At 38.9% G+C, this 26837-nt stretch overlaps 1 protein-coding gene across 2 annotated transcripts; it reads right to left on the bottom strand.

Moving 5' to 3' along the window:
* Window positions 1–20839, bottom strand: LOC117265097 (coagulation factor XIII A chain-like). 2 transcript variants are annotated; one of them, XM_078162665.1, is made up of 19 exons: window positions 20577–20839; window positions 19012–19115; window positions 18111–18197; window positions 17829–17925; window positions 16886–17062; window positions 14552–14800; window positions 13080–13198; window positions 12870–12977; window positions 12187–12361; window positions 11322–11460; window positions 10735–10838; window positions 10553–10641; window positions 7809–7962; window positions 6854–6963; window positions 5802–5967; window positions 5553–5707; window positions 3268–3404; window positions 3084–3189; window positions 1–1001 (listed from the first exon to the last, which is right to left on the bottom strand). In XM_078162665.1, the coding sequence occupies exons 3-19, from the start codon at window positions 18162–18164 to the stop codon at window positions 966–968; spliced, it is 2175 nt and encodes a 724-aa protein (XP_078018791.1). In that variant the 5' UTR covers window positions 18165–18197; window positions 19012–19115; window positions 20577–20839; the 3' UTR covers window positions 1–965. The 2 variants fall into 2 exon arrangements, with proteins under 2 accessions (XP_078018791.1, XP_078018792.1); XM_078162666.1 differs by lacking the exon at window positions 20577–20839 and having other exon boundaries at window positions 19012–19214.
* Between the last annotated feature and the right edge of the window lie 5998 nt (window positions 20840–26837).

Here is a 26837-nt window from a genome sequence, read left to right as displayed (position 1 = left end):
GATACTAAAGAAAAAAAGGAATATAATCACATTAGTTTTCATCCAAAAATAAAGAATGAAGATTAAACACATTTTATATCCAGACTGAGAGGAGGATGTGAGGTCTGACTGTTCTAAGAATATCATAGATAATTATTGATTGAAAGACGTTATGATTAATTAATATTTCATATTGGCTCATTCTGTCAGAGCGGAGATGTGATTGAGGAGAGCTGCTGCCAAACTCACTCACACTGATCCAGCTGGGACCACCTCAAAGTTTTTTGCTCAGTTTTTAAATTTCATTTCTGTTAAAAAAAGGTTTCGTTTTATTTAAATTTACTGATTAAAAGATGGTGTTGAACCAAAGAAGCTTCCAGAGCTGATTTTTTTTACCCTTGTTCCAGTTGTAAACTATATGGCAAAAAGTATGTGGACACCCTCTGTTCCAATCACATGTGGCAGGACCATTAGGATGTCCATAAACTTTTGCTTTGTAGGTTCATTATCCAACACCGTGTTTATGCTGTATTTGATTGGCTATTTTAAAATTATCATTATCAATTACCGTTATATATCATGTAAATATATCATGTAATGAATCTAAAATATAGATTTTACATGTAACCTCAGATCACTGTATCAATTAAAAAACAAACAAATCCTACAATTTCTCAAATCTGCCCAATAATTTTTTTTAATTCCAGGTTTATGCATTTTAAGCATACTGTTACCTTTAACCCTTGAGCTTCCTCACTAAACTAGCTAAGGTAATTTTAAAATGTCACACAAAACCCCCTGAGTCTGTTAAGCAAAGATATAAAGATATATATAAATAAAATTAAGGAAGAAATCAAATCATCATCAAAGATGTCATTTGCACGGTTTGTTGGCTCTGCCCGCTCAGTTTAAAGCTTCTGTGATTGGTGGAGGCGTGGTGAAAATGGAGATGGGGCAGCGTCACCTAGCTCTGTGAGCCAATCATTTCAGGGCATGATGAGGACATGAGCAGATCCCCTCACCTGAAAAAGAGAGAAGAAAAGGGTTTATTATGGTGGCCATTTTAGGACAAAAGCTGAATTTTGTCAGACTTAGCTGAATGCTAACATGTTAAAATGTTGAATTAGCTATACACAAATTAAACACTGTACAAAAATAAAACAAAAAGATAAGCAGCATGTCAACAACTGCTCAGTCTTATACTGATGTTAGCATAGAAACATGATAGCACAACCACAATATGCTAATATGGTAATGTTTAACTGATTCATCCAAGCTTTGGTTTTAGTACTGATTTTAGCATAGGCCTATTAGCAACACCAGCATGTTAAATTTTACAAAATATTGGCATGCTAATGTCTAGTGTGTAACACGCCGTGTGCTGAATGTCAACGTTTGTAAATGTTATGTTTTCATATGTTTGTTAACAGTTTTGGGATGTTGAAATGTAGCATTAAGCCTATTAGCAATCATGTTTAGATGCTAATTGTCAGCATTTCTATCCTATGTCTATTTGTAGACATTTTGCTAATATTTGGTGGGTTTATGCTTTGAGCTAAATGCTAAATTTAGCATATATTGAAATGCTTTCATTCTTTCATTAATTTTCTGTAATGCTTATCTGATTTGGGGTTGCAGGGGGGCTGGGAAACGAGGTACACCCTCAACAGATTATTGCAGGCTCACATTCACACCTACGACCAATCTAGAGTCACCAATTAAGCTTTGGACTGTGGGAGGAAGCTGGAGAACCCGGAGAAAACTCACAATGACACAAGGAAAACATGCAAACTCTGCCCAGAAGGCCTCCCCCACCTAATATGCTTACAGAGTATTAAATATCAGAAAACATTGAAATGCTAATTTTAGCATGTAAAATGCCATGGGCTAGTAATGCTAACCTTTGCACGTGTCATGTTATTAATATAGGCTAACATTTTTGTTAACACTTTTAGGAGGTTATTATGTAGCAATAACCCTATTAGCAAGCAAAATGCTGTGTGTACACATTTATATCCTGTCTATTTGTAGACATTTTACAATCTGGTAGATTTAGTAGCTGTGCTTATATAGTGAAATGCCTACAGTTGAGTAGCAAGATAAGACTGTAGGACACGACAAAGACATTTAAATAATGGTGAAACGGAATGAATTGGTAATATACTGAAAATAATTTCTGTCCACATGTTGGGATGTATATAATGGTTGCACAGACCACCGGCGCCATCTGCAATGCTGCCTCAGTTAAAAGGATCAAATCATCTCCACGGTTACCTGGTTTGTAGTCAGAAACGTTTGATTCCGCCCTTTAGTACCATCTACTGGCTGAATCTATGCCATCATAAAGGTCGAATGGAAGTACGAGGGCAGCCATGTTTGCAATGTTTGAAACGGACCTATCTCATTTCATTCTTAAGGGGAGTATAAACGAGCCTTAAGAGGGATTCAGAATTTTTGGGCTGCCTGAACAACAGGCAGTCCCCCAAGATGGTGCCCCTGTCTCACACAGATGTAACTTTATATTCTGTAGGCCTATATAACACCAAGTAGTGCATGTTTATTTGTCAGTCAAAGTTAACAGCTGTGGGTTGTCAAGCACATAATGCACTACATTTTGCTAATATCTAATAGGTTTATGGCTCTTTTGAAGTTGAATACTAACTTTAACATACTACAATAACATGCCTACACTTAGTTTGTTAATCTTAATGATAAATATAAAAATGATTGGTCTGTTAATGTCTACTACATAATGTCTAGTGAACTATTCTGTCATTCACAGTTAATGCTAATATTAGCACATGGCAACATGCTTGTTAAGATCCAAAACATGTGGGATATTACTGTGTAATGTTGAGCATGCTAATATGCTCTGCATTTCTATCCTACTTGTGGAAATGTAGGCAGAAATTGTAGGTGGAAAACTAGATTTTATTATTTGTCAGTTGTTCCTGGTACAAACTGCTGAACTGATCTTAAGAGCTACGTGGGTAAAATTCCCAGAGGCCTGATGGGAAATGTGGTTTAATGACAGAAATATGTGGACAGATGAGATAATAGTCATGATACTGAGCAAAATTTTTACAGGAAGTTGTTGAGGTTACCTGACGGAGGTTCTTGCAGTCCAGCACCGCCACAAGGCAGCGTTGTCCCTCCAGCCGAGGGGTGAAGGACTCTGTCCAGGTGATCGAAGCCTGAGCATCAATGACACTGAAACACACACACAGACAGGTATAAATACACCTGAGGCAAACATCAGTCAACATGTCTTCACAGGTGTGTGTGTACCTGTAGTAATGTGTCCTGTCACTCATGAGTCCTGATCCCTCCATGGACAGGTTGACCTCCTGCAGGGGGAAGTTGAAGGGGTTGGTGAAGGAGACCATCACAAACATCTCCTTCTGCACCTGAGGCTGGCCACTCACCTAGAAACACAGAAGAAGAAGTAGTAGTAGAAGAAGAACAACAACAACAGAAGCCTGGAGTAAAAATCTTTTTCAAGGCATATTTTTCTACAAATACACAAGGTGGGCCTACTTCTCAGTATTTTCCATTACTGCAGGCTATTACATAGGATTATTGCTACAAAGACTAAATGCTTTAGTAAGGTTGCTGCACCCTAAACTTCATATTGCTTAACTTAGACCTGTTGTGCTGGTTCGTGGACACTATTTTGTGCCATCTAGTGGTAGCAAAATACACAACTCCATGTTCACACAAGATGGCAGCCATCTCAGCCAGAATCTACAGCAGATTCTGATCAAATGTTATAGTTGAAACGTGTTTAATATTGCTTAATGACATTTGTAGTTTGATATGACTTAGAAATGTGACCAGTTTTAGAAATAGCAACAAACTAAAACGCTGTTTATTAGGAAGTACTAGTCTCAGGACATTGAGACTTCATTATTGTATTATCAGTGCATTTCACACAGTGAGGTGTGACAGACTAGTCCTATAGACAAAGGACATTCATAGTACGGAGTATGGAGCAAGGAAAATTCATACAGAGTGACAAAATGAACACATCACATTTAGATATGTTGCATTATTTGGAATTTTGTTTTTGAACAGCCATGTCCAGGTATTTACATGAACAGTTTTGAACAGTTTTAGACTTGAATGGTGACCTCTAACCCATAGAATTACAAAACATTGAACAAATGTGGCATGTTTACAATTTAGTTTTTGCAAAGCAATGTTCAGGCACTGAAATGAACTGTGTTATACTTTATAACACACCTGTGACTTTTAAAAATAAACCTGTGGTCCTCATATGAGGACATTCTATTTTCCAAAACAACTTACTGTCCAAAGACAGTGCTTAGTTTTTTATACTTATCAGGTCCAACTAACCCCAAATAACTGGGAAAAATTAAAAATGCATGCTAAACAAAAGCTGAGGTCTCAGGAGGATTTTCATGTATTTCAGTTGTAATAATAGTGGAGTTTAGTGTTAATGTCGGGTAAATATCGAGTATGCTTTTAGATAATCGTGATTATTATGATTATTTTTTATACTATAAAATGAATATTTTGTTAATTTTTTCCCTGACAGCACACAGGATTGTGTCCCTTTTGTTTAAAGAATCCCAGTTTTGGAGATTTTCCTAGTTTTAAAATTGATGATCATGGAGAAAAGCATCTCTAAAACCTACTGCTTACACAAAACCTGATGTGGAGGGACAGAGAAAGCTAAAGTTAGCAACAGAAATATGTGTAATTTTTTATAAAGTTATTTTTATCATCTTGAAAAAAAATGTGTCTCACTTAAAAAAATGTTGCCATATTATTGCAAGTGTACTATTGATTTTAATAAAAGGACAGGATTTTAAAAAATATAATTTGCTTAAGATAGATTTCCTGTCAAAATAAATGCAAGTAAAAGTAAGTAAAAGTCTGTGGCAAAGTTGTAGCCTATATTCTACATAGGACAGAAGTTGCCAAAATCAAAACTAAACTAATTGATGACTCAGTAAATTATGGAGTATGTCATTAAATGTAACAAAATATTATTTAAAACAAATGAAGGCATCAATTAATTGATAAAAAGTCACATGAATTTATATTTCTGTTTAAATCTGCATTTTCATTTATCTACCTTTGTGTTAATTCCCCTATTATTTACTTTTCTATTTAATTCCTTTTAATATTTGGTTATTTATTTATTTATTATAAAAATTAAATATTTTTTGGAATCAATAATAAATAAAATAAATATATTGTCAAATGTATAATGTATTAATTTTTATTTTTTTTAAAAAATGTGTTTATGGATTATTTTGCCTTTTGCAATGACCCTCCTATTTATTTTCTCAAACTCATTTATGTCTGTTTTATTATTTAAATACATTTCTCAATGCTTTTATTTCTTCATCATGCAGTCGATGGGGCTATCATTCAAAGTGTGTCATGGCATCACCTTTTTGCCTAATGGTTGATCGACGGAGTGCAAAGATCAACTATGCATGCCTATATTTATTCATGTACATTAGAATAAATATGCACAAGGTTACTAAAGTCATGTAGAGATGCTTTTATCTGATGCCTGATTTGTGTGCTGTGTGTTTTACCGTCAGGGTGAGCATCGGAGTCTGCAGCTCGACCACCTTGATGGAAGTCACTGATTGGTCGTCAGCTGTTCCAGTCACAGTAAAGTGCAAACACTGCTGAGAGCCTAGGTGAGGCAGGTACTCCTGAGCCGGGAACTTCAGCATTTCACTCTTTACTGCAACACACACACATTCACAAATCCTGATTGTAACAGAATTTAATTCTAAAAACCACACATACACAGAACCTTCCTCTTTGATGTCACTCACTCCCATGGGGTGGCACGGTGATGTTGAAGGTCAGGTCTTTCAGGTGACTGGCTCTGACTCCGGTGTAGAAGATGACGGACGCGGCCAGGTGAGTTTGGACTGTCATGGGGTATTCACTCTGGCTGTGGAAATCCACCTGCAGGTTCACATCTTGACCCAGGAGGACCTGCGGAGAGGAGTACAGAGTACAAGTACCTTGAATTTGTACTTCAGTACAGCACTTGAATAAATCCACCACTGTTTAAAGGATGGTGGGATGTAGGGAAATTATGGGGCCATTGTTGTTGGACATTAACAGTAAACAGCCAATTTGCTGCAGTTGATTCCGTGAAGTTCATTTTTATTTCAACTTAAGAACCGGAAATGGTAAGCTTGAGTTTCAAACAGCAAAGTACTGTAGAAAGTACAATTCTGAGGTACTTGTACTTTACTTGAGTATTCATTTATTTAACAGTATACTTTCAATCCACTACATATCAGAGGGAAATATAACAACTTATTACTTGACTAAGTTTGCCAGCCTTCGTTACTACTCAGATTATTCATACAAATAATCAATCTATTAACAATATACAGTATATGAAGAAATTAAAATAAGCTCCAACTTTACAACATTAAAAGTGATGAACACATTAATGCATTAATAATTATAATCCAGTTATATAACATGTATTATTCTGATATAAACTATTCTGCATAATGAGTACTTTTAGCTTTGGGAATTAAAGAATTTTTTAATGCTAACACTTTTATACGTTTATGTAAGTAAAATTAAAATTTGCATGTAACAGTATTTTGGTACTGTGGTATTACAACTTTTACTTCTTCTGCCACTAGTCTTTAAAGTTATACACAAGATGAATGGATGGATGGATTGATGGATGAATAAATGGATGTGCTCACATATGGGTAGGTACAGAGATGCATGATAAATGAATACATGAATGGATGGACAGATTCATGTACACAAAGGTTGATGGATGGATGCTAGACTGATACACAGATGGATGAATGTAAATATTGACAGACAGATGTGTGGACAAATGTGCTACCTGTGGGGCATTCATGATGATAGACAGCTGGGACTCAGGCAGCTCAGAGTGATCCCTCATACAGCCGTACTCCTCCGCCCGAGCCATAATCCTGCTGTCCTCAGCACTTCCTGCAGACAGAAATCACTTCAGTACAAAATTTCAGTTCTATTTCAGTATGGGGCTCCAAAAGTAAAAAAAAAAAAAAATCTTTTGCAATTTCTTTGCTGATATATTTTGAATATTTAACTTTACTCACATTTGAGTCAAACAACATGTAATATGCATTAACAATTTGTTTTCTGTGAAAAATGTGTTAAATGTAAAGATTTTGATTTTAAATGTTAAATGTAAATCCAGATTTAAAATCTCAGTCTAAATCAAAATGTTAAATCTAAGCATTAAATTTAAATCTAAAAATTAAATCTAAATCTAAATATTAGATCTAAATACAAATGTTAAATCTAAGTTTACTTCTAGCTAAATGTGAGGAAATTGAACTAAATATCCAAAATATATCAGCAAGAATATTGTGTGTATATATATATATATATATATATATATATATATATATATATACACACAATGGTGCCCCATATCTCCTGGCTTTAAATCAGTCACATTAAAGATGCAGTATTTACAAACATATGCGCTCTCTCCAGTGGTGTATAGTAACTAAGTGCGTTCACTGTACAAATTTAAGGTACTTGTACTGATACTTTTACTCCACCACATAGCAAAAATTGTACTAAAAATGTTTTAAAGTATTTGTATTGTAATATAGCATAACATTTGTTATATACCAGGCGATTCAGATTCAGATAAATGATACTAAATATAATCAACAAATAAATTAATATAATTACCACCACTCACTTGGCCATTTAAACCAACAGATACATCTTATTACTTTTTCTCACTTAAAGGTTGTGTGCATGTGCGTGTGTGTGTGTGTGTGTGTGTGTGTGTGTTTTACCTTCAGGGAACTTGTAAGTGTGTGTGATGTCATTATATGAGTTGTTGCCCACAGACTTGGTGTAAACAGCCTGTCCAATATGAGTCTTTTCCACCCTGTACGGAGTCAAAACCCCATAGCGATCCCGCTTGTGGAAGACCACGTCACTGTTCACCTGAAAGGCAGGAAACACTGCGATTGTGACATTTTAACAAAATATTAATGTTCAAAACAACACTTAGGGCTCTAGTTTCGCAGACCGGGTGAGGCGGGGGCGCAGCGCACCTGCGCTTTGGCAACTGGGTGTGGCCAGGCGGATTTTGCAAGTTTGGCACACCGTGTGCCCTGGCGCAGCTACTCCTCTTTCCCACCTCCGTTCCTCCTACCTGCGCAAGTCGGAAAGAGGGAGGAGAGAAGGCGTGGAGTGGGTTTTACATACATCACACCAATCAAATGAGCCCCTCTCCTCGCCCTTAAATGCGCCGCGCGAAAGCGTAATGAGAGTTTACTCAATTCGCCATGGCAGAAGAGAGCAGCAGCGTCAGACGGCCAAACTTCTCCCAGGAGGAAACTGATGTTTTGGTCCGGGAGATCCAAGCTCACAGTGTCCGAATATACGCAACTGCGAGCAGACCTCCACAGGCTGATGATGCAAAGGTAGCCTGGGAGGAGGTCACCACAATTGTAAATCAATGTTGCCTTTCTCTCTTGCGCGCGCGCTCTCTTTCTCTCTCACAGTCTCACTGTTTCTTTTCTTTTGGCTTTTCTAAGATGACAGATGCTGAATATATACTCCCTATCTGATGCTGTGGCTGTTTGTGGTTGGCTGAGAGGGGTGTGAACTCATTAGTTTGCAACTGTGTTAATCAAATCAGGTTGGGTTTCCATTACGCGTGCCAAACGTGCCAAACGGTGCCAATCCCCTTTGATCTGACATCAGATGTGACAGGACAGTCGATACAGATATACATTTATGTGCTGATTGCAGATAGTTGCATTGAATAGTGGTTTTGTGGGTATTTATTGCATCGTTAATGAGCCTGATATTCTGGAAACCTGCCTGTGAGGTTTTGGTGACGTGTGTGCACTGTCCGCCGGTCAGCCAAACTTCGGCTTACACCGGCTGCGCTCCCCCTGCGCTGACAGTAGACGTGGTTTCAGCTGGCGAGCTTTTAGCGCACCTTCGGCGAAGCCTTTTGGAAAGAAACTGTCACTGTGCCAAGCTGGATCTGTCGACACCTCCCCCTGCTGCGCCGCCACACCCATCTCAGCGCACCTCGGTCTGCCAAACTACCAAACTGAGCGCACCTCGGGTTGCGCTGCTCAAAACTAGCTCTGCGTGGGGTTCGCCACCCTGCGCTGCGCCGGGAAACTAGAGCCCTTAAACTTAGTACCACAAATATTACCAGTATATGTTTTTTGATGATGATGGATGTTTGTTTGTTTATGTGCCATAAATGTTAGAAATGTTCTATGGAGGAAGAAAAAAAGACCAAAATAAAATAATAGTGATACTAATGCGTTCATAGGTAGCACCATTTTCATTAATTCAACTAAATATTTAGCCTATACGATGTCAGGAAGTAGTCAACAATGTTTGATTGGTACAAAACTGTAAAATTTTCTGTCATATGAAAAGAAAAAAAGTAGCGCATAATAAGATCTGAGAAGTGAGACAATGAAAATATTTCTCATTTGTACTTAATTACTGATGTAACTGATCTGATAAAACAATTGTTCATCCTCTTTTTTTTCTCTTGTTTTTTTAAAAATAATTTTTCTTGTCTTTTATAACAATTAAACACCTGAAATTTTCAAAGATTTATAACACTTCCTTTGTAATGCATCTTAACTTGTATGTCTAAACTTTTAAACTTGTCCATTTCTATCAGTTTCCTTTTACTGCTTGGTCTTGAAACAACTACACAGTGTTCAAACTTTTAAAATCCTTACTTTCTTTTTTATACACATTGTGTATTTGTATGTGCAAATAAACTAAATATAAATATCAACTAAAAAAACGAATAAATTTAGTCTCCACCTCCACCTTCACCTTCAGAGATGCACCGATAATAATAATCTTATAAAATATTTTACATAGGGCTGTCAGTGTTAACGTGTTAATTGCAATGTGATTAATGTACTACGATAATGGGGTTTGCTTTTTGTTTTTGTTTTTTTATATACACACACATGCACAAACAGGACCTATATATGCATTAAATGGAGAGGTGTCAGAGTGAGGGGGCTGCACATGGACAGGCGCCCCAAGCGGTTGGGAGTTTGGTGCCTTGCTCAAGGGCACCTTGGCAGTGCCCAGGATGTGAACTGGCACCTCTCCAGCTACCAGTTCACGCTCCATATTTTGGTCCGGATGGGGACTTGAACCGGTTCCCAAACCCAAGCCAAGTCCCTGTGGACTGAGCTACTGCTGCCTGTGTGTACTGTAGTTTAAAACGCGTGTAGTATAAGATGATTCATTTGTCAGTGAACCGTGTGAGTTGTAATAGTGCCGAATTTTGTAACGTTACCTTCGTTAAATGGTCCCGTTTCTCTGGCTTCATAGGAGTAGAAAAAATTAAAAAACAATCTGCTAGCCAGTAGGCTAATTTATACAATGTTAAATGCCATAGGCTTGTGCTAATAATGTTAGCATTTTGTATTTGTGGGCAAAATGTGTCCGGTGTTTTGTCTGTGGTATTGCTACTTTTACTGAACTAAAAGATCTGAGTACTTTTTCCACTCAAAGAAAAGTTGAAACTAACCTCAGCAAAGACAAATCCAGCATCATACGGGTGACAAAGCAGCCCTTCCTTGATGGCAGCGACTGAAGCTGGACCACAGCGATAATGTCCTGTAAAGCAAATACATAGTTTATTGTCCACTTGTCCATCTGTCTCCTGATCTATCATCTGTCTCTGTCTGTCTGTCTGTCTGTCTGTCTTACCATCACTGGTCTCCTGGGGCGTGGCGTCCACCACCTGCCATCCTCCGAGTCCAGGTGGCAGATCATTGCGCGAAATGAACACCTCATTCCAGCAGTGGTAGTTCCTATAAAGAAGACCTGTCAGTACACATTTTTGTATCTGTTTAGTTACCCAAACCACAAATTACACAAGTTGTAATACCTTAATTTCATATCTGAATACCCTTCGACCTCAAAGATAATCATTGTCACAGACCTTACACAGTCTGAGACCTAAAAAATACTCAGATACTGCAGTATTTGGACAATATGAGGGTGCAGGGAAGACACAGTATCTACTAGCGACTTCTCTCCAGTGGTGGAAAGTATGTTTTCCCAAGTTCTCTACTTTAGTTTGAATTTGAGGTACTTCTTTGTGTATTTTCATTTTTTCTACTTAGGGGGTGAGCTGTAATGGCAACTTGTTTATATCTACCATGAGCTGGTTGGATGTTTTCTTTGTAGTTTAAATCATTACTTTCTAAAACATGCACAGGGCAAGTAAAGAAAGTACTTCTGGACTGGAAGTCTCCTAGCAACAGACATGACTGACAGGCATTTGGACCAACCAGATGGAGTCCCTGGTGTGACGCTCGTCTGGTGAGCCATCAGGCTTGCAGATGAGGTCGGTCTTCAGGTTGCCTGTGTTGTCATGAGCTGAGCTGAAGTTGGTGATGACCCTTGATGGGATACCAATGGCGCGTAGGACTGTAGAGATGTGAAATATTTAAATTATTAGCATCTAAAATTGAGTAAAATATTCTGACTTTGATGCATCTAGCTTTGTACAAAATTATAGCAGTGGGAAATAATTAGAATCATTTGAGTACTGTACATAAGAACAATTTTGTATGATAGCCCTGAAAGGCAAGATGAAAGTGTATCTTCTACTGACAAAACATTATCTCCTAGATAGGCGATAGATCTAGATTTCCTAAATTTTAGGTCTCCTGGTGTTTGAAATGCATTTGACAGCTTGCCTGAAAAAAACCTTTTGTTAATGCTACATTTGAATGAACTTTCAATGCCCTTTGTATCGTGCACTAAATGCTTTATTCTGCATGGCTTTCTCATGGCATAATCTCCTATAAGGAGACTGTATCCCATGCATAGGAGATGATATCTCATATATAGTAGATAAATGTAGGTTTTGGCTGACATTGCTCTTTTTTCACCTTGCCTGTCAGGGCTTTTACTTGACATATATATTTATACATTTACTTTACTTTTACTTTTCAGATAAAGATGTTTTTGTGGTGTTTTTTATGTCTCTTAATGTGTTTTTGGCTTTTTTTGTGGTTGCAAAAACAACCCCCAGGCCTAGGCTTGGTGGGCCCACTCATCAGTCGACCCTTGCTTGAAGCTATCTAAAAGTCCTGACGTGCACAAGCATTTTAAAAGTATATCATGGTAATTAGGAGTGCATGCTCTTACAGGTGTTTAAGACTCCAGCAAACACCCAGCATTGGGCGAAGCACACAGGGACTCCAGTGTTGGCGTACTGCAGCAGGATCTTGACGCTGCCCGTCCAAGATGTCGGGGACCTGCCCATCGAGTAATCGTCACTCCAGTTCCCAACTAACACGCCCCTATCATCCTGAGAGTTAATCTGAAGGAAGACATTGGTTAGCATGTTGGTTTACTTTATCATGCTAGCCTGGTAACAAAAAACACACAAAAATGTTAGTGTGTTGACATTTTGCATGCTTATGTATGGTGTAATGATATGATATTAACATGCTAACATACACACATCAGCATAATATCATGCCATTGTTTAACCTGTCATTGCAACACACTAAGATCTGGTATATCTGCATGCTTGCTTTAAGCACTGCAGACGCTGATAGGAATTTAGAGGTATTTTGTGTAAAGTTTGACCTGCTTGTCACTAGATGAAGACTCAGTGAATCATCAGTATCACCAGGAATTATCTTCTGGTGATTCATGATAAATGTCTGAACCAAATTTTGTAAGAATCCTTTCTATAGTGGTTGAGATATTTCACTCTGAACCAAGGTGGCTTAGCTAAAAATGCAAAATGTAACTTAAAAAAAAGAAAGGAAAAAAAAACACAGTTAAATGAAAGTCGAGCAGGTGAAACTCTGTGTTCTCACCATGGCAGATCCCATCCTGACCATTTTGATGACGCTGCCACGGTCGTAGATCGGTATCCGTGACGCATCCAGGATGTAAATACAGGCATCTAGAATACCGCGCTCAAACTGCAGGGAGATAACACATCAACTTTAAGTCTATGTCTATTCTTTATGATTTTTTATGATGTAGGTGTGTGTGTGTGTGTGTGTGTGTGTGTGTGTGTATACCTGTCCATACACCCAGTCACGGTGTGACACAGATCCGACTGAACCCTGGTAGATCACACCATAGTCATTCAGGATGTACTCTTGCCGCTCTGCTTCATTAGGAAGAAACACAGTGTCCTCTGTAAAGACAGACACAACCAAAAGTGTTTTAATACCACTCATCAGGATCAATGAAAGAATGTGAAACTCTAAACTTATGACATTCTCTAAATCAGGAGGCAGTGTAAAAGATTTAAAACCATCATGTCATAAACTTAATGTGACATAAGAACCTTTCCTTAAAATTTCCCTGTGATTGCATTAGGGCTGGCTCAGGCTTGCCCTGTACCAGCCCCTAGTTAGGCTGACTTAGGCCTAGTCTGCCGGAGGACCCCCCTATAATACACCGGGCACCTTCTCCTCTCTCTCTCTCTCTCTCTCTCTCTCGTATTCTATTACTGCATCTTGCTAACTCGGCCATTCTGGATGTCACTAACTCGGCTTCTTCTCCGGAGCCTTTGTGCTCCACTGTCTCTCAGATTAACTCATATGGCAGCGGTGCCTGGACAGCGTGACGTGTGTGGTTGTGCTGCTGCCGTGGTCCTGCCAGATGCCTCCTGCTGCTGCTGCCATCATTAGTCATTAGTCATACTTCTACTGTTATTATACACATATGACTATTATCACACATGTATACTGCCAGATATTAATACATACTTTCAACATATTGTACCACAGTAGCCAGAACTATAACTATAATATTATTACTTTCAATAATGTTGTTGTAAGCTACTGTCATTACCTGCATCTCTCTCTCTCTCTCTCTCTCTCTCTCTCTCTCTGTCTCTCTCTCTCTGTCTCATTGTGTCATGTGGATTACTGTTAATTTATTATGCTGATCTGTTCTGTACGACATCTATTGCACGTCTGTCCATTCTGGAAGAAGGATCCCTCCTCAGTTGCTCTTCCTGAGGTTTCTACTGTTTTTTTCCCCCGTTAAAGGTTTTTTTTTTTTGGAGTTTTTCCTTATCCGCTTCAAGGGTCATAAGGACAGAGGGATGTCGTATGCTGTAAAGCCCTGTGAGGCAAATTGTGATTTGTGATATTGGGCTTTATAAATAAAATTGAATTGAATTGAATTGAATAACATTAAATCTGTAAGACCCGATAATCATCCCTCAATACATGACACTAAAACTCTTTCTTAAGAATGTTTGAGAAATCACATAAAAATGTTCCTAGATTTCCTACAACTGTGGTGAAGGACAGACCTCTGAAAATTCTCGTTTGTAACCAATTTTTTTTTTCTTCAGTAATACCCCAGATAATACCCAAACTCTTAATTATAAACGTCTTAAATCCTCTAAGACTGACAGAAACAAATAAAACAGAATATACACAACAGGAAATGATTCAGCTTAGAAATCAAGCGTTCATGACTGTAAATTCAAGCAGTAACTCCCTCCTCTGGGTGGCACTGGAGGCATTCATACCTGGACACCAGGCGTTGAACAGCACATAAAGGTCGGTGCTGGTGTCCCTGCTGGTTCTCTGCATGCTGCCGCCAACCTCGATGGCCATGTATATACGGTACTTCCCCACAATAGCATTGGGTGCTGGCGTGATGCCCAGCATCATAGACTCTCCCTGCTGCTCCAGAATCTGACCCGACCACGGTCCACCATGACGGGCACCAAAGGTCACTACCACCAGGGACCCCTTATTGGGTGACGGGTTGGAACCTGGAGGAGGATGAAGAGAAGGGGGAAAAGGAAGAGGAAGAGGAAGAGGGTCAGTGATGAATAGGACAGAAAACAACAAGAGGAGCGGAAACAAGGGGAGGAGACAAGGAGAGATAACAAGGAGATAAGAGAGGAGAAGAAAAGGAGAGGATGGGAGATAAGGAGAGTAAACAAGGAAAGGACAAGAGACAAGGAGAGGAGACAAGGAGAAGAAACAAGGAGAGAAGTAAAAGAGAGTTAACAAGAAGAGGAAACAAAGAGATGAGAGCAAATAATGCAAGGGGGCAAGGAGAGGAAACAAGGAGAAAAGGGAGGAGAGAAGACAAAGAGAAGAGACAAAAAAAGGAAACAAGGAGAGGAGACCAAGAGAGTAAAAGAACCAAGGAGGTGAGATGAGAGGAAATACAGAGATGAGAAGAAATAATAAGAGGAGGCAAGGAGAGGAGAGGAGAAAAGAAGATTAAACAAGAAGAGTGACAAAGGAGAGGAAACAAGGAAAGGAGTGGAGATGAGGACAGGAGACAAGTGGAGGAGAGGAGACAGGGAGAAGAGACAAGAAGAGGATCAAGGAGGGGAGACAAGAAAAGGAGAAGAAACAAGGAGATCAGAGGAGATGAAACAAGGAGATTAAAGGAAAGAAGAAGAGGAAAAACAAGGAGGAAAGTAAAGTTGAGGAAAGAAGGAGAGGAGACAAGTAAATGAGAGAAAACAAAAGGAGTAGACAAGGAGGAAACAAGATAAGAGTTAAAGGGGAGGAACAAAGAGAGGAGATGAAACAAGGTCAGGATACAAGGGGAAGAGACAAGGGGAGAGGTAAAATTGAGGAAACAAGGAGATAAGACAAGTAGAGGAAAAGAAAGAGGGAGATGAAAGAAGAGAAGACAAGGAGAAGAAACAAAGAGATGAGAGGAAACAATGAGCAGACAAGGAGAGGAAACAATGAAAGAGGTAAAGGGGAGGAACAAGGAGAGGTGAGGAAACAAGGACAGGATACAACAGGAGAAGGCAAGGGGAGAGGTGAAGGAGAGAAGATCAGGAGAGTAGAAGAAACAAGGAGATGAGTGGAGAGGAAACAATGAAATGAGAGGAAACAAGAGAAGACAAGGAGAGCAGTCAACAAAAGGAAACATGACGAGGAGACAAGAAGAGAAGAAGAGCAGTCAAGGAGACATGACAAGGAGAGAAGAGGAGTCAAGGAGAGGAAACAAGGAGATGAGGCAAGTGGAGGAGGAGACAAGGAAAGGAGAGGAAACAAGGGCAGGGGACAAGGAAAACTGTCATCAATCTGTCAGACAGCAGCTGTGTGTGTGTGTGTGTGTGTGTGTGTGTGTGTGTGTGTGTGTGTGTGTGTGAGAGACAGAGCCATGGGGAGTGTGTGTACTAATTAGCCAGCTAAATGAATGTGAAGCTGCCTAATTGTTCAGTGGGGGACTATTAAGAAGCATCTTTTCATCAGCTGATTGGTTTACAAGGGAGCAGTTTAACTGTTTGCTCTCAGGTGGGCTGAGGTGTGACCACTAAGCGCGCTCTGTTACAGAAACCACGCCCTCCTGTATGGTCCACTAAGCGTGCTCCTTTACACAAACCATGCCGCCCTGTATGTGGCAATGAAACAGACTGAAGATGGTCAGTTTACTGGGAAGATGTCATGAAATGAGGTCAGATGAAATGAGGTGAGGAAAGAAGCAGAGATTATAATCACATATCTATACGTTTTATAAGTTTTTGGAAGTGCCACCTCATAAATTTTCTTCTACCCTCATACTACTTTTATTTTGCTCTTATTCTATTCTTATATTCTTTTTAGTATGCTTTTATTTCTGTATGGTATGGGCTGCTGCACCACCTGAATTTGCCCAATGTCTTATCTTATCTTATCTTATCTTATCTTATCTTATCTTATCTTATTGGGTTAGGGTTTAGGAAAAGAAAAGGGTTAGTGTAGGCAAAAAAAGGAATCTTTGTAATGAACAGCTAATTCAAATGAAATAATTCTCAGTGAATAGTCAGTTAAGAGAGAAAGTGATGTGAGGGTCCAGCAGACACTGTGGGGCAACTATTATCAGAGAATCAGTTCAAACTCACCAATCAGGAACTCGACCTGGAAGTCGTCGTCTTGCGCCAGTGGGCGGTTGAAGGTGACTCTGATCACAAACTCCTGACCACGACGGACCACCAGGTTTTGGGTGTCATAGGAGGCCGTATAGTGGTTTGGTTCATTAATCTGCTGACACATGTCGACGTTCTGCACTGACAGAGAATCTGAGAGGGAGGAATAAAGGGAGACAGTACACCATGTTTTTATTGATTATTGATCACTGATCAGACAATCAACAGACTGGCCATTAGACTCATTTCCACTGTCAGCAGCTATACCCCATGTATTTTATTTATTATTTAGACATTTTTGACTGTGCAATACTCTGGCATGTATACTGTACATTTTAACTCATTTTCTGATTTTCTGATTTATTTATAATACACTTAACCCATTCCTCTGTATTTTTACTTTTATGCCTCTGTGCCAGCAAGAAGAGTGGCCCGAGGCATTATGTTTTCAGGTTGTCTGTAATTAATTCTCTCCATATGTCTTTATGTCCGTCCATCTGTCCCACTCTTGTGACTTTGATATCTCAAGAACAGATTGAAGGAATTTCTTCAAATTTGGCACAAACATCCACTTGGACTCAACAATGAACTGATAAGACTTTGGTGGTCAAAGGTCACTGTGACCTGACTAAACACATTTTTTGGCCATAGCTTAAGAATTGGTATGCCAATAATGACGATATTTCACACAAAATACTTGTGCTACATACATAAAACACGTTTATACGCACTTCTTATTTATCTGTTTTCTATTTTTCGAATATTTTTTTCCTAATAATTTTCTCCATGTGTGTTTACATAAGAGTAACTGTAATGTGAACCAGTTTTCCTTGAGGGGATCAATAAAGAATATCTGATTCTGAATGTTATATGTTACTATTACATAAATAACTAGCCTATTAAACTAAATGAGTCTTACCGCCTGCAGGTGCATATCCTCTGCCAGTGGGTGGGGGTATGACATCTTCAGCAAAAGTCTCAGAATCATCAGTATCCTCAAGGTTGGACCTCGGCACCTAAAGATGATTTAAAAAAAAAAAAGTAAATAAAGAATCATAGATTAAAGAATACACTTAAAAGCATTCTAAACTGCAGGTACACAGATCTCAGAGAAATCTAACAGGTTGGTTTTCGGTAAGCTGACATACACTGCTGGGACTAAAACTCAAAAGTACTTGATGTTTTTGTTACAGTAGCCTACCGGCTTGTTGTAGCGCCCCAAGTCATTCTTTGATTCTGTAGTTTGATTTGACATGATGGTTGAAAAGAAGAGGTCTCACTGAAGTAACTGGACAGAAAGACAGAATATTATTTAATGATTGAAAAGACAAAGAAAAAATATAAACAAAGTATGCAGTGAATGTAAACCACCAAGTAAATATGAAAATGTCACCATAAAGCACCACAGATACACTTTAACACTGCACAAGGATTGCAGAAATATTTAAGAATATTATAAAACATATTTTTGACATTAATAAAAAACTAAATGTATTAGTTTGACATAAACATAAAAGATGCATTTTTTAAAAAATAAATGTTAGATAAATTATTTTTGTTTTGTCTGATTTGTTCTAAGTTTATTTATTGTGAAATACTGGATAGTTTTACCTCTTTTAGAGCCTAAAAAAAATCATTCAAGTCAAGCCTTTTTACTGTCATGTTCACAATTACTCTGAGGCATTTGCTGAAAATAAAATAGTTGAAAGTAATTAAAATACATATAACTTACATATGCTTCATACATTAAAAATATGTATGAAGAAAAATCAAGTAAGTGTATGAAGGATGAAAAAAGAACTTAAAAGTATAATTAAATGTATAAATAAATACAGGAATAAGTAAATAAATAAATGTATGACTAAATACAGGAATAAATACATGACTATGGATGATCATGTATAAAGTAAATACATACAGGAAATAAATGAATATGAAAATAATAAAAAAGTGTATGAATAAATACAGCAGCAAAAATGAAAACATATGAAAAAAATAGTCTGCTGAAATTATTACAGAAATAAATTAATAAATAAAATAATGAATTCATGAATTAATGTTGAAATAAATTTGAAAATAAATAGATGGTGTGTGTGTCTCACCTCTCAGATGAAGGAGTGGAGTTCGTCTCTCAAGCCTCTGACGATCAAATCAGATGATGATCACATCAGCTTCAACATCAGTTTATATACACACACTGCTTCCCCTTTACAAACACACACACACACACACACACACACACACATTCTTGAGTAAAAATGCCCCAAAGTGAGGACCAGCATTTCTGCTTCACATATGAACACAAACACAGTAACTTCTGGACACTAGGTGGCACCCTTGACCCATACATTCCTTTAAATTACATGTAACATTAAGTCTTGGAAAAAGTTTTCAATCCAAGTGAAGTGAACTCAGTTTGAATTTGTATTGACTCACAGTTTTTAATTTGGTTATATTTATTGAAGTAAACCTAATCTGGGTTTATTGAGGATACATTTGGCCTAATCTCCTATTTTCACCCAGATTATTACCTAAACACTCTCTACCTTCCCTATGTCATGGTCATCTAGAACATACTGAATGTGATTACCATAATCTTCAATGACAAATGTTTAAATTTAAAACAAAACATTTAATCATCATTAGGAGGTTTTTTTTTTGTTTTCTTTACAAACTGTACCTCTACAATGATCATTTCAGAAGGGAACACTTCTGATATGTTGTTTCAGGCAAACTGGTGAATTTTTCATATAATTATTTTTCTTAAGACATTTGAAAACAGCACTGAGTTATGGTTTTAAGAAAACATATGAGACAGGAAAAACAATATTAATGCCAAAAGGAAATAGTTCTTAGGAAATGTGAAGTTGTCCTTGTTGCTGTCTTTAATTTAACTGATACACTGTTATTTCCCCTGCCCTGTCTGAATTTTATTTGTCTTGATTCTGTTTTGTTGTGCCCTTGTTTAATCTAGCATGTTTTACTGACTCAGGTCACTCCTATAAGAGTTGCGACAAGAGCAATCTAACAGCTGTTTATGGTTATATAAAAAGGATCTTACTCTTTTTTATACAACAGTTAGTTCCGGCCCTGCAATCTGATTGGTTGAGAGACAGTAAAACCGTGATGATATTGGAGTACAACATCACGGTCTCACTGTGTATGTATCACTCCGCCTCACAGCTGATTGCAATCAACAATCAAATCAAAACTGACGGTTAGTGTCAGTTAGGTCAGCAGTTGTGTTGTAGGCTAATTAATTCATCCACTGTCAAACAGCCAAAAATATGGATTTATTTCCTAAAATAAGTTTTGAATTGAACGATGAATGGTCATCAGAGGAAGATGAGGGAGAGGAGACGCTGAATCCATCTGAGCACACATCCAGGTTTGTCAGTGTTTTATCAGTGGAGCTCAATGACTTGGAGAAAAGCAACATACTGTCAGATCAGAAGGCAGAGTCGGCTGTGCCTGTGAAGCGACAGTCCACCATGCAGTCACCAGAAACTTATTTCACCAGTTGCACAATTAATGGACATGTGCAGATAAATGTGTATAAAGAGTAAGTGCCTGGCGCACCATGTCTGCGTTAAGCCTGATTTATGGTCGTGCGTTAAATCGATGACGTCGCTACGTCGTAGGGTACATGGCTACACAGAAGGCTCACCGTAGCCCCGGCGTAGCCTGACGTGCACCTCCCCAAAAATGTAACTACACGTCGAGGCTACACAGACCCAGCTCAGACAGGCTGGTTTGCTTGGTAGCAACGCATTTCCGGTTCTGTATTTCCAGACTCCGCCATGCCCGCCGCGAATCCCTGCCATCTTTAAACATCTTCTGTTGCGATGTAGATGTTGCAGTATTAAGGCCCATTTATGCTCAACGTTAAATACGGACACGGACTGAGCCTTCTGTCCGTGCTCCGCGTTCATTTCTCTGTGACTGGAAAAGAATCAAGAGACGACGATAACCGTTCAGGAAAGGAACGCAGCCTCCTACCGCTCTGGCGGTGAATTGCACCGCGACGAAATGGAGTGACGGAGAAGTTCAAAGGGTTCACGACGGCGTCACGGCAATGACGTAGCTATGACGTAGGTACGCAGGACCAACGGTGACAGCGGAGTCCTGAGGGAACTATTTTTGTTGGCGGAAGACAAATAAAATGCTTAAATTATTATTTTTCAACATTTCTTAATCAGCCTTGCTTATTTAACTGTTGAACTGTTGTATAAAAGCAATATCACACTCGAGCTCGTGATGTTGTACTGTGATATCATCACGGCTGTGATTGTCTTCGGCAATCAGGCACCTGATTGTCAGCACTTGTGAGCATGGGCCCTGCTACAGCGGTCAGTTGGTGTCTGCTCCAAGAATCGGCTTGCCACATTTGACTGATCTGGATAGGGCCTGTGCATAGGGCAACTTCAAGCTGGTGTTCCGCAAAACCAACCATTATTTAGAGTGAGCCCTAGTACCATCTGCAAACTTAATTTGAAACAACTCCTGAAATTTTCACTGCCAAACCCACCAGACTCCACTTAGATAAACAATAATTTTATCATTGTAAAACACACTTCATTCAAAGGCAAGGCGAGGCAATTTTATTTATATAGCACCATTCATACACAAGGCAATTCAATGTGCTTTACAAGAGAAATACGTTAAGATAAAACATTAAAGGAACAATAGATCATTAAAAACAAAAGCTAAAAGCAAGAAAAACAGTGCAGAAAATGCATTTAAAAAGCAAACATAAAGCAAAAGCAACAGCAGACAAATATAAAAACAATAGCTACAGATTATCCTAACAATAAGTTACATATCTAGTTCACTGGTAAGCTGCAGTAAATAGTAATGTTTTAAGCCCTGATTTAAATGAGCTGACAGTTTCAGCCGACCTCAGATATCCTGGAAGTTTGTTCCACAGGCGGGGAGCATAGAAACTAAAGGCTGCTTCACCTTGTTTGGTTTTGATCCTGGGAACACTGAGTAAACCTGTTCCAGATGATCTGAGGGGTCTGGGTGCTTCATAACGTACAAGTATATCAGAGACGTATTTAGGCCCGAGACCATTTAGTGCTTTATAGACAACAGGATTTTAAAGTCTATCCTTTGACACACAGGAAGCCAGTGCAGTGATTTAAGCACTGGTGTAATGTGCTCCACTCTCTTGGTGTTGGTGAGGACTCTGGCAGCAGCGTTCTGGACAAGCTGCAGTTGTCTGATTGATTTTTTACTCAGGCCTGTGAAGACACCGTTACAATAGTCCAGCCTGCTGAAAATGAAAGCATGAACAAGTTTTTCTGTATCTTGTTTAGACAGAAATTCTTTTATTCTTGCTAGGTCTGAGTCCAGAACTACACCAGGATTTCTGGCTTGATTTGTAGGTTTTAGTGTCATGGTTTCAAGGTGAGCACTGACTATTGATCTTTGTTCTTTGGGGCCAAAAACAACTACCTCAGTTTTTTCTGTGTTTAGTTGTAGAAAATTCTGGCACATCCACGTATTTATTTCGTCAATGCACTTATTTAGTAGATATAGGGGACTGTAGTCATCTGGTGACACTGTTATGTAAAGTTGTGTGTCATCTGCATAAGTATGGTAGGAGATGTTATGATATTCCATAATCTGAGCAAGAGGGAGCATATAGATGTTGAACAGAAGAGGCCCAAGAATGGACCCTTGAGGAACTCCACATGTAATTTTTGTTCGCACAGATTTATAATTGCCAAGTGACACAAAGAAATCCCTGTCTTGTAAATAAGATTCAAACCAATTTAGCACAGTGCCAGAAAGTCCCACAAACTTTTCTAGTCTGTCGAGCAGTATGTTATGGTCAACTGTGTCAAATGCACCACTGAGGTCCAGTAATACCAGAACCGAAATCTTTGCTCAGATGAATGTCATTTAAAACTTTTACAAGTGCAGTCTCAGTTCTGTGATGTGCTCGAAATCCAGACTGAAAGGCATCAAAGGAATTGTTTTGCTCCAAGAAGGTGTTAAGTTGCTGAAAAACAACCTTTTCAATGATCTTTCCTAAAAATGGTAGGTTTGATATGGGCCTGTAGTTATTTATTACTAAGGCATCCAGATTAGGCTTTTTTAAAAGAGGTTTAATGACTACAGTCTTCAGGGCCGTTGGAAAAAGGCCTGACTGAAGAGAACAGTTGACTATCTGTAGTATATCTGATGCTATGCAGTTAAAAACATCTTTAAAAAAGCTTGTAGGCAGAGTGTCAAGGCAGCAGGTAGTAGACCTAAGGTTTCTAACTATAGGCCCGTTTCCACCGCAGGAACTTCGGGGTAATTTTACGGGGCCGGGGCCGTTGGTGCGTGTCTCCACCGCAGGAACCACCCCCGAAGGACAGAGTTCCGGAACTTTTACGGGGGCTAAACAAGTCCCTGCCTCGGGGTAGGTACTCAGAACGGCCCTGAAAGACTCCTGGCTGGGGCTTTGGGATTACTTGGTGCTGATTGGATATACTCAAGGAGGGATGTGACGTCAACAGAAAGCAACAAAATAGCCGGCATTTTTAAAACTCAGCAGACGAGGGTTAGCTCGTTCATATAGCTTTCGCTGCCATGTAAAAAAAAACTCACTAAATGGCCCGTGAAAAAAATATTCTTTCCAGTGGATATCTTAGTTACAACATGATTGAGCTAGCAAAGCAGTTTTGTGTTGATATGTGTGGTATTTATTCAGTTTTGGGAAATCACAATGTCTAGAAAGCATCAGCTAACAGCAGCAGCAAAGCTAACATCAGGATGTCATCTGTTAAAAGCAAAAGCCTCCCGTTGTCGGATACAACATGAAACTACTCCAGTTAGCTCAATCATGTTGTAACTAAGACATCCGCTGGAAAAAATATTTTTTTCATGGGCCATTTAGTGAGTTATTACAGACACTGCTATCGGCTAACGGTGTCCCTACGTCGCCCCGGTCAAAATGGTTGCGCAACAATTACGTCACATCCAGAGGTAGCCCGTAACTTTACAGGAACCTTCCTCGTACTCCACTCAGTGGAGACACGGCGGTTGAGAGGGCCGAACAAGAGGACGTTCCTGTAGTAGTTCCTGCCCCCCAAATACTACCAGGAACTTCTTCAGTGGAAACGGGCCTTATGTCTGTCAAAGTAGCATAATTTAATGTGTGAAAAAGTGCCAAATTAACTGGAGTAGTCTTATAAGGCACAGGTGAAATAGCCACTGCGTTGGAGTTACAGACTGTCTGTCTTATCTTTGAAATCTTGTCTGTGAAAAAAGAAGCAAAGTCGTTGCATACCTTGGTGGATAGCAGTTCAGGAGGGACTGACGCTGATGGGTTTGTCAGTCTGTCAACAACAGTAAATAAAGTCTGTGCATTGTTGTTATTTTTGTTGATAATCTCAGAGAAAAAGGACTGCTGCGCCCTTTTTAGCTCGAAGTTATAGATGTGCAGACTTTCCTTATAGATGTCATAATGAACCTGGAGTTTGGCTTTTCGCCACCTGCGTTCTGCTTTTCTGCATTCTCTTTTTTGAGCTTTTACCCGTGTGGCGTTCCTCCATGGTGGTTTTTTCTTACCAGAGACAACTTTGACCTTCATGGGGGCAATATTGTCCATAATATTCATAGCTTTAGAGCTGAAACTATGAACCAGATCATTGACAGAGACTGAGGGCACAGCTGGTGTGGGTATAAAATCCTGGGTGAATAGTGTACAGGTGTTTTCGTTGATATAGCGTTTTCTGATTACCCCTGTTGTACTTTTACTGGTGTCAGCGGAGATGGCCATTTTAAAGAAAACACAGTAATGATCAGAAAAGGCAACATCAGTCACCACAATCTCAGAAATGTTGAGCCCTTTGGAAATAATTAGATCTAAAATATGTCCCTTATTGTGTGTTGGCTCTGTTACATGCTGGGAAAGTTCAAAGTTGTCCAGGATGTAGAAAAGTTCTTTCGCACTGCCATCTTATCAATATGAATATTAAAATCACCCACTATAACAACACAGTCAAAATCAATACAGACAACAGACAATAGTTTAGAAAAGTCATCAACAAAGTGTGCACTATATTTTGGAGGCCTGTAAATGGTTACTAATACTGCTTGACAGGAGGATCTCAACTGCAGTGCAACATATTCAAAAGACTCAAACTTCCCATATGACAACTGTTTGCACTGGTAAACATCCTTAAATAAAGTGGCTACTCCACCTCCTTTCCTAAGTTCTAAGGGTGGAGCGAATCTAAGAAGAACACGAGACAAAATTTGGCTTAACTTTGGGTTTCAAACCAGCAACTTCACCACTCCTACCATGGCAACAGTTAGAGGAATAAATAAATAAATCTGTACTTCTTTTTTTTTTGGTTTTAGAGTGGTGACGTCATGACCACTGACTAGGTTAAGCAGGATTTATACCTCTGCGTCAGATCAATGCTGTACCTACAACATAAGTTCTGCGTAGACATGTTCTCTGCACAGTAGCCTGACATGTACCTCTCCACAAATTCAACTACACATCATGGTGACACTGTCTTGTCATATTTATTTTTCTAAAAAGAAAACCATTTCCCTCTGTGGAAACGAAGCTTTTATTTACTTTTATTTTACAAATAACAAACAGTAAATTGTTAAGACAATAAAGCCTCGACAAAAGAGGGTCCTAAGGACAGAGGGATGTTGTATGCTGTAAAGCCCTGTGAGGCAAATTGTGATTTGTGATATTGGGCTTTATAAATAAAATTGATTGATTGATTGATTGATTGAAAAGAGCATTCTAAGTCTTGTGTGTGATTTATCCTGGCTTCATATGAGAAGAGGAAAAGTGCACAGACTGCATTTTTTCATCTGCGTAATATTGCGAAAATTAGGCCTATCCTGTCCCAAAAAGATGCAGAAAAATTGGTCCACGCTTTTGTTACCTCTAGGCTGGATTACTGTAATTCCTTACTATCATGTTGCTCTAATAAGTCTTTGAAAACTCTCCAGCTAATTCAGAATGCGGCGGCACGTGTATTGACAGGAACTCAATATGAGATCACATTTCTCCTGTTTTAGCTTCTCTGCACTGGCTCCCTGTAAAATCCAGAACTGAATTTAAAATCCCTCTCCTAATTTACAATGCTCTAAGTGGTCAGGCTCCATCATAGATTAGAAAGCTCATAGTGCCATATTATCCCACCAGAACACTGCGCTCTGAGAATGGAGGGTTACTCGTGGTCCCTAAAGTCTCCAAAAGTAGATCAGGAGCCAGAGCCTTCAGCTATCAGGCTCCTCTTCTGTTCTGTTCTGACACCGTCTCCACATTTAAGACTAGACCTAAGACTTTCCTTTTCGATAAAGCTTATAGTTAGGGTTGCCTGGATTGTGTGACGTGGTTGTGCTGCTGCTGTGGTCCTGCCTGATGCCTGCTGCTGCTGCTGTTATTATTAGTCATACTTCTACTGTTATTATACACATATGATTATTGCCACATACATATACTATCATATATTAGTATATCCTTACAACATATTTTACCACAATAGCCGTAATTATTTTTATAATATTATTGCTTAAATTAATGTCTTTGTAAGCTACTGTCATTACTGTCTGTCCTGCATCTCTCTCTGTCCCTCTCTGTCTCTGTCTCTCTTTATGTCTCATTTTGTCATATGGAATACTGTAAATTTTATTATGTTAATTTGTTCTGCACGACATCTATTGCTCGTCTGTCCATCCTGGAAGAGGGATCCCTCCTCAGTTGCTCTTCCTGAGGTTTCTACCATTTTTTTCCCCCCTAAAAGTTTTTTTTGTGGACTTCTTCCTTATCTGCTGCGATGGTCCAAAGGACAGAGAGATGTCATATGCTGTAAAGCCCTGTGAGGCAAATTGTGATTTTGGGCTTTATAAATAAAACTGGTTGACTGATTGATTGATACTTATACTATGCACTAATTTCATA

The sequence above is a fragment of the Epinephelus lanceolatus genome, chromosome 20, assembly GCF_041903045.1.
Source record: "Epinephelus lanceolatus isolate andai-2023 chromosome 20, ASM4190304v1, whole genome shotgun sequence".
NCBI lineage: Eukaryota > Metazoa > Chordata > Actinopteri > Perciformes > Serranidae > Epinephelus > Epinephelus lanceolatus.
The sequence above is the reverse complement of the archived record's forward strand: the minus strand, read 5'-3'. Positions and strand labels throughout refer to the sequence as shown.

Excerpts from the sequence above, each read along its gene's own strand:
- LOC117265097 (XM_078162665.1), bottom strand. The coding sequence starts at position 18,164 with ATGTCAAATCAAACTACAGAATCAAAGAATGACTTGGGGCGCTACAAC. Across the intron at positions 5,968-6,853 it reads TCATCATGAATGCCCCACAG|GTCCTCCTGGGTCAAGATGT; the intron begins GTAGCACATTTG and ends TCCTCTCCGCAG. Across the intron at positions 3,405-5,552 it reads CTCCGATGCTCACCCTGACG|GTGAGTGGCCAGCCTCAGGT; the intron begins GTAAAACACACA and ends CTGTGTTTCTAG.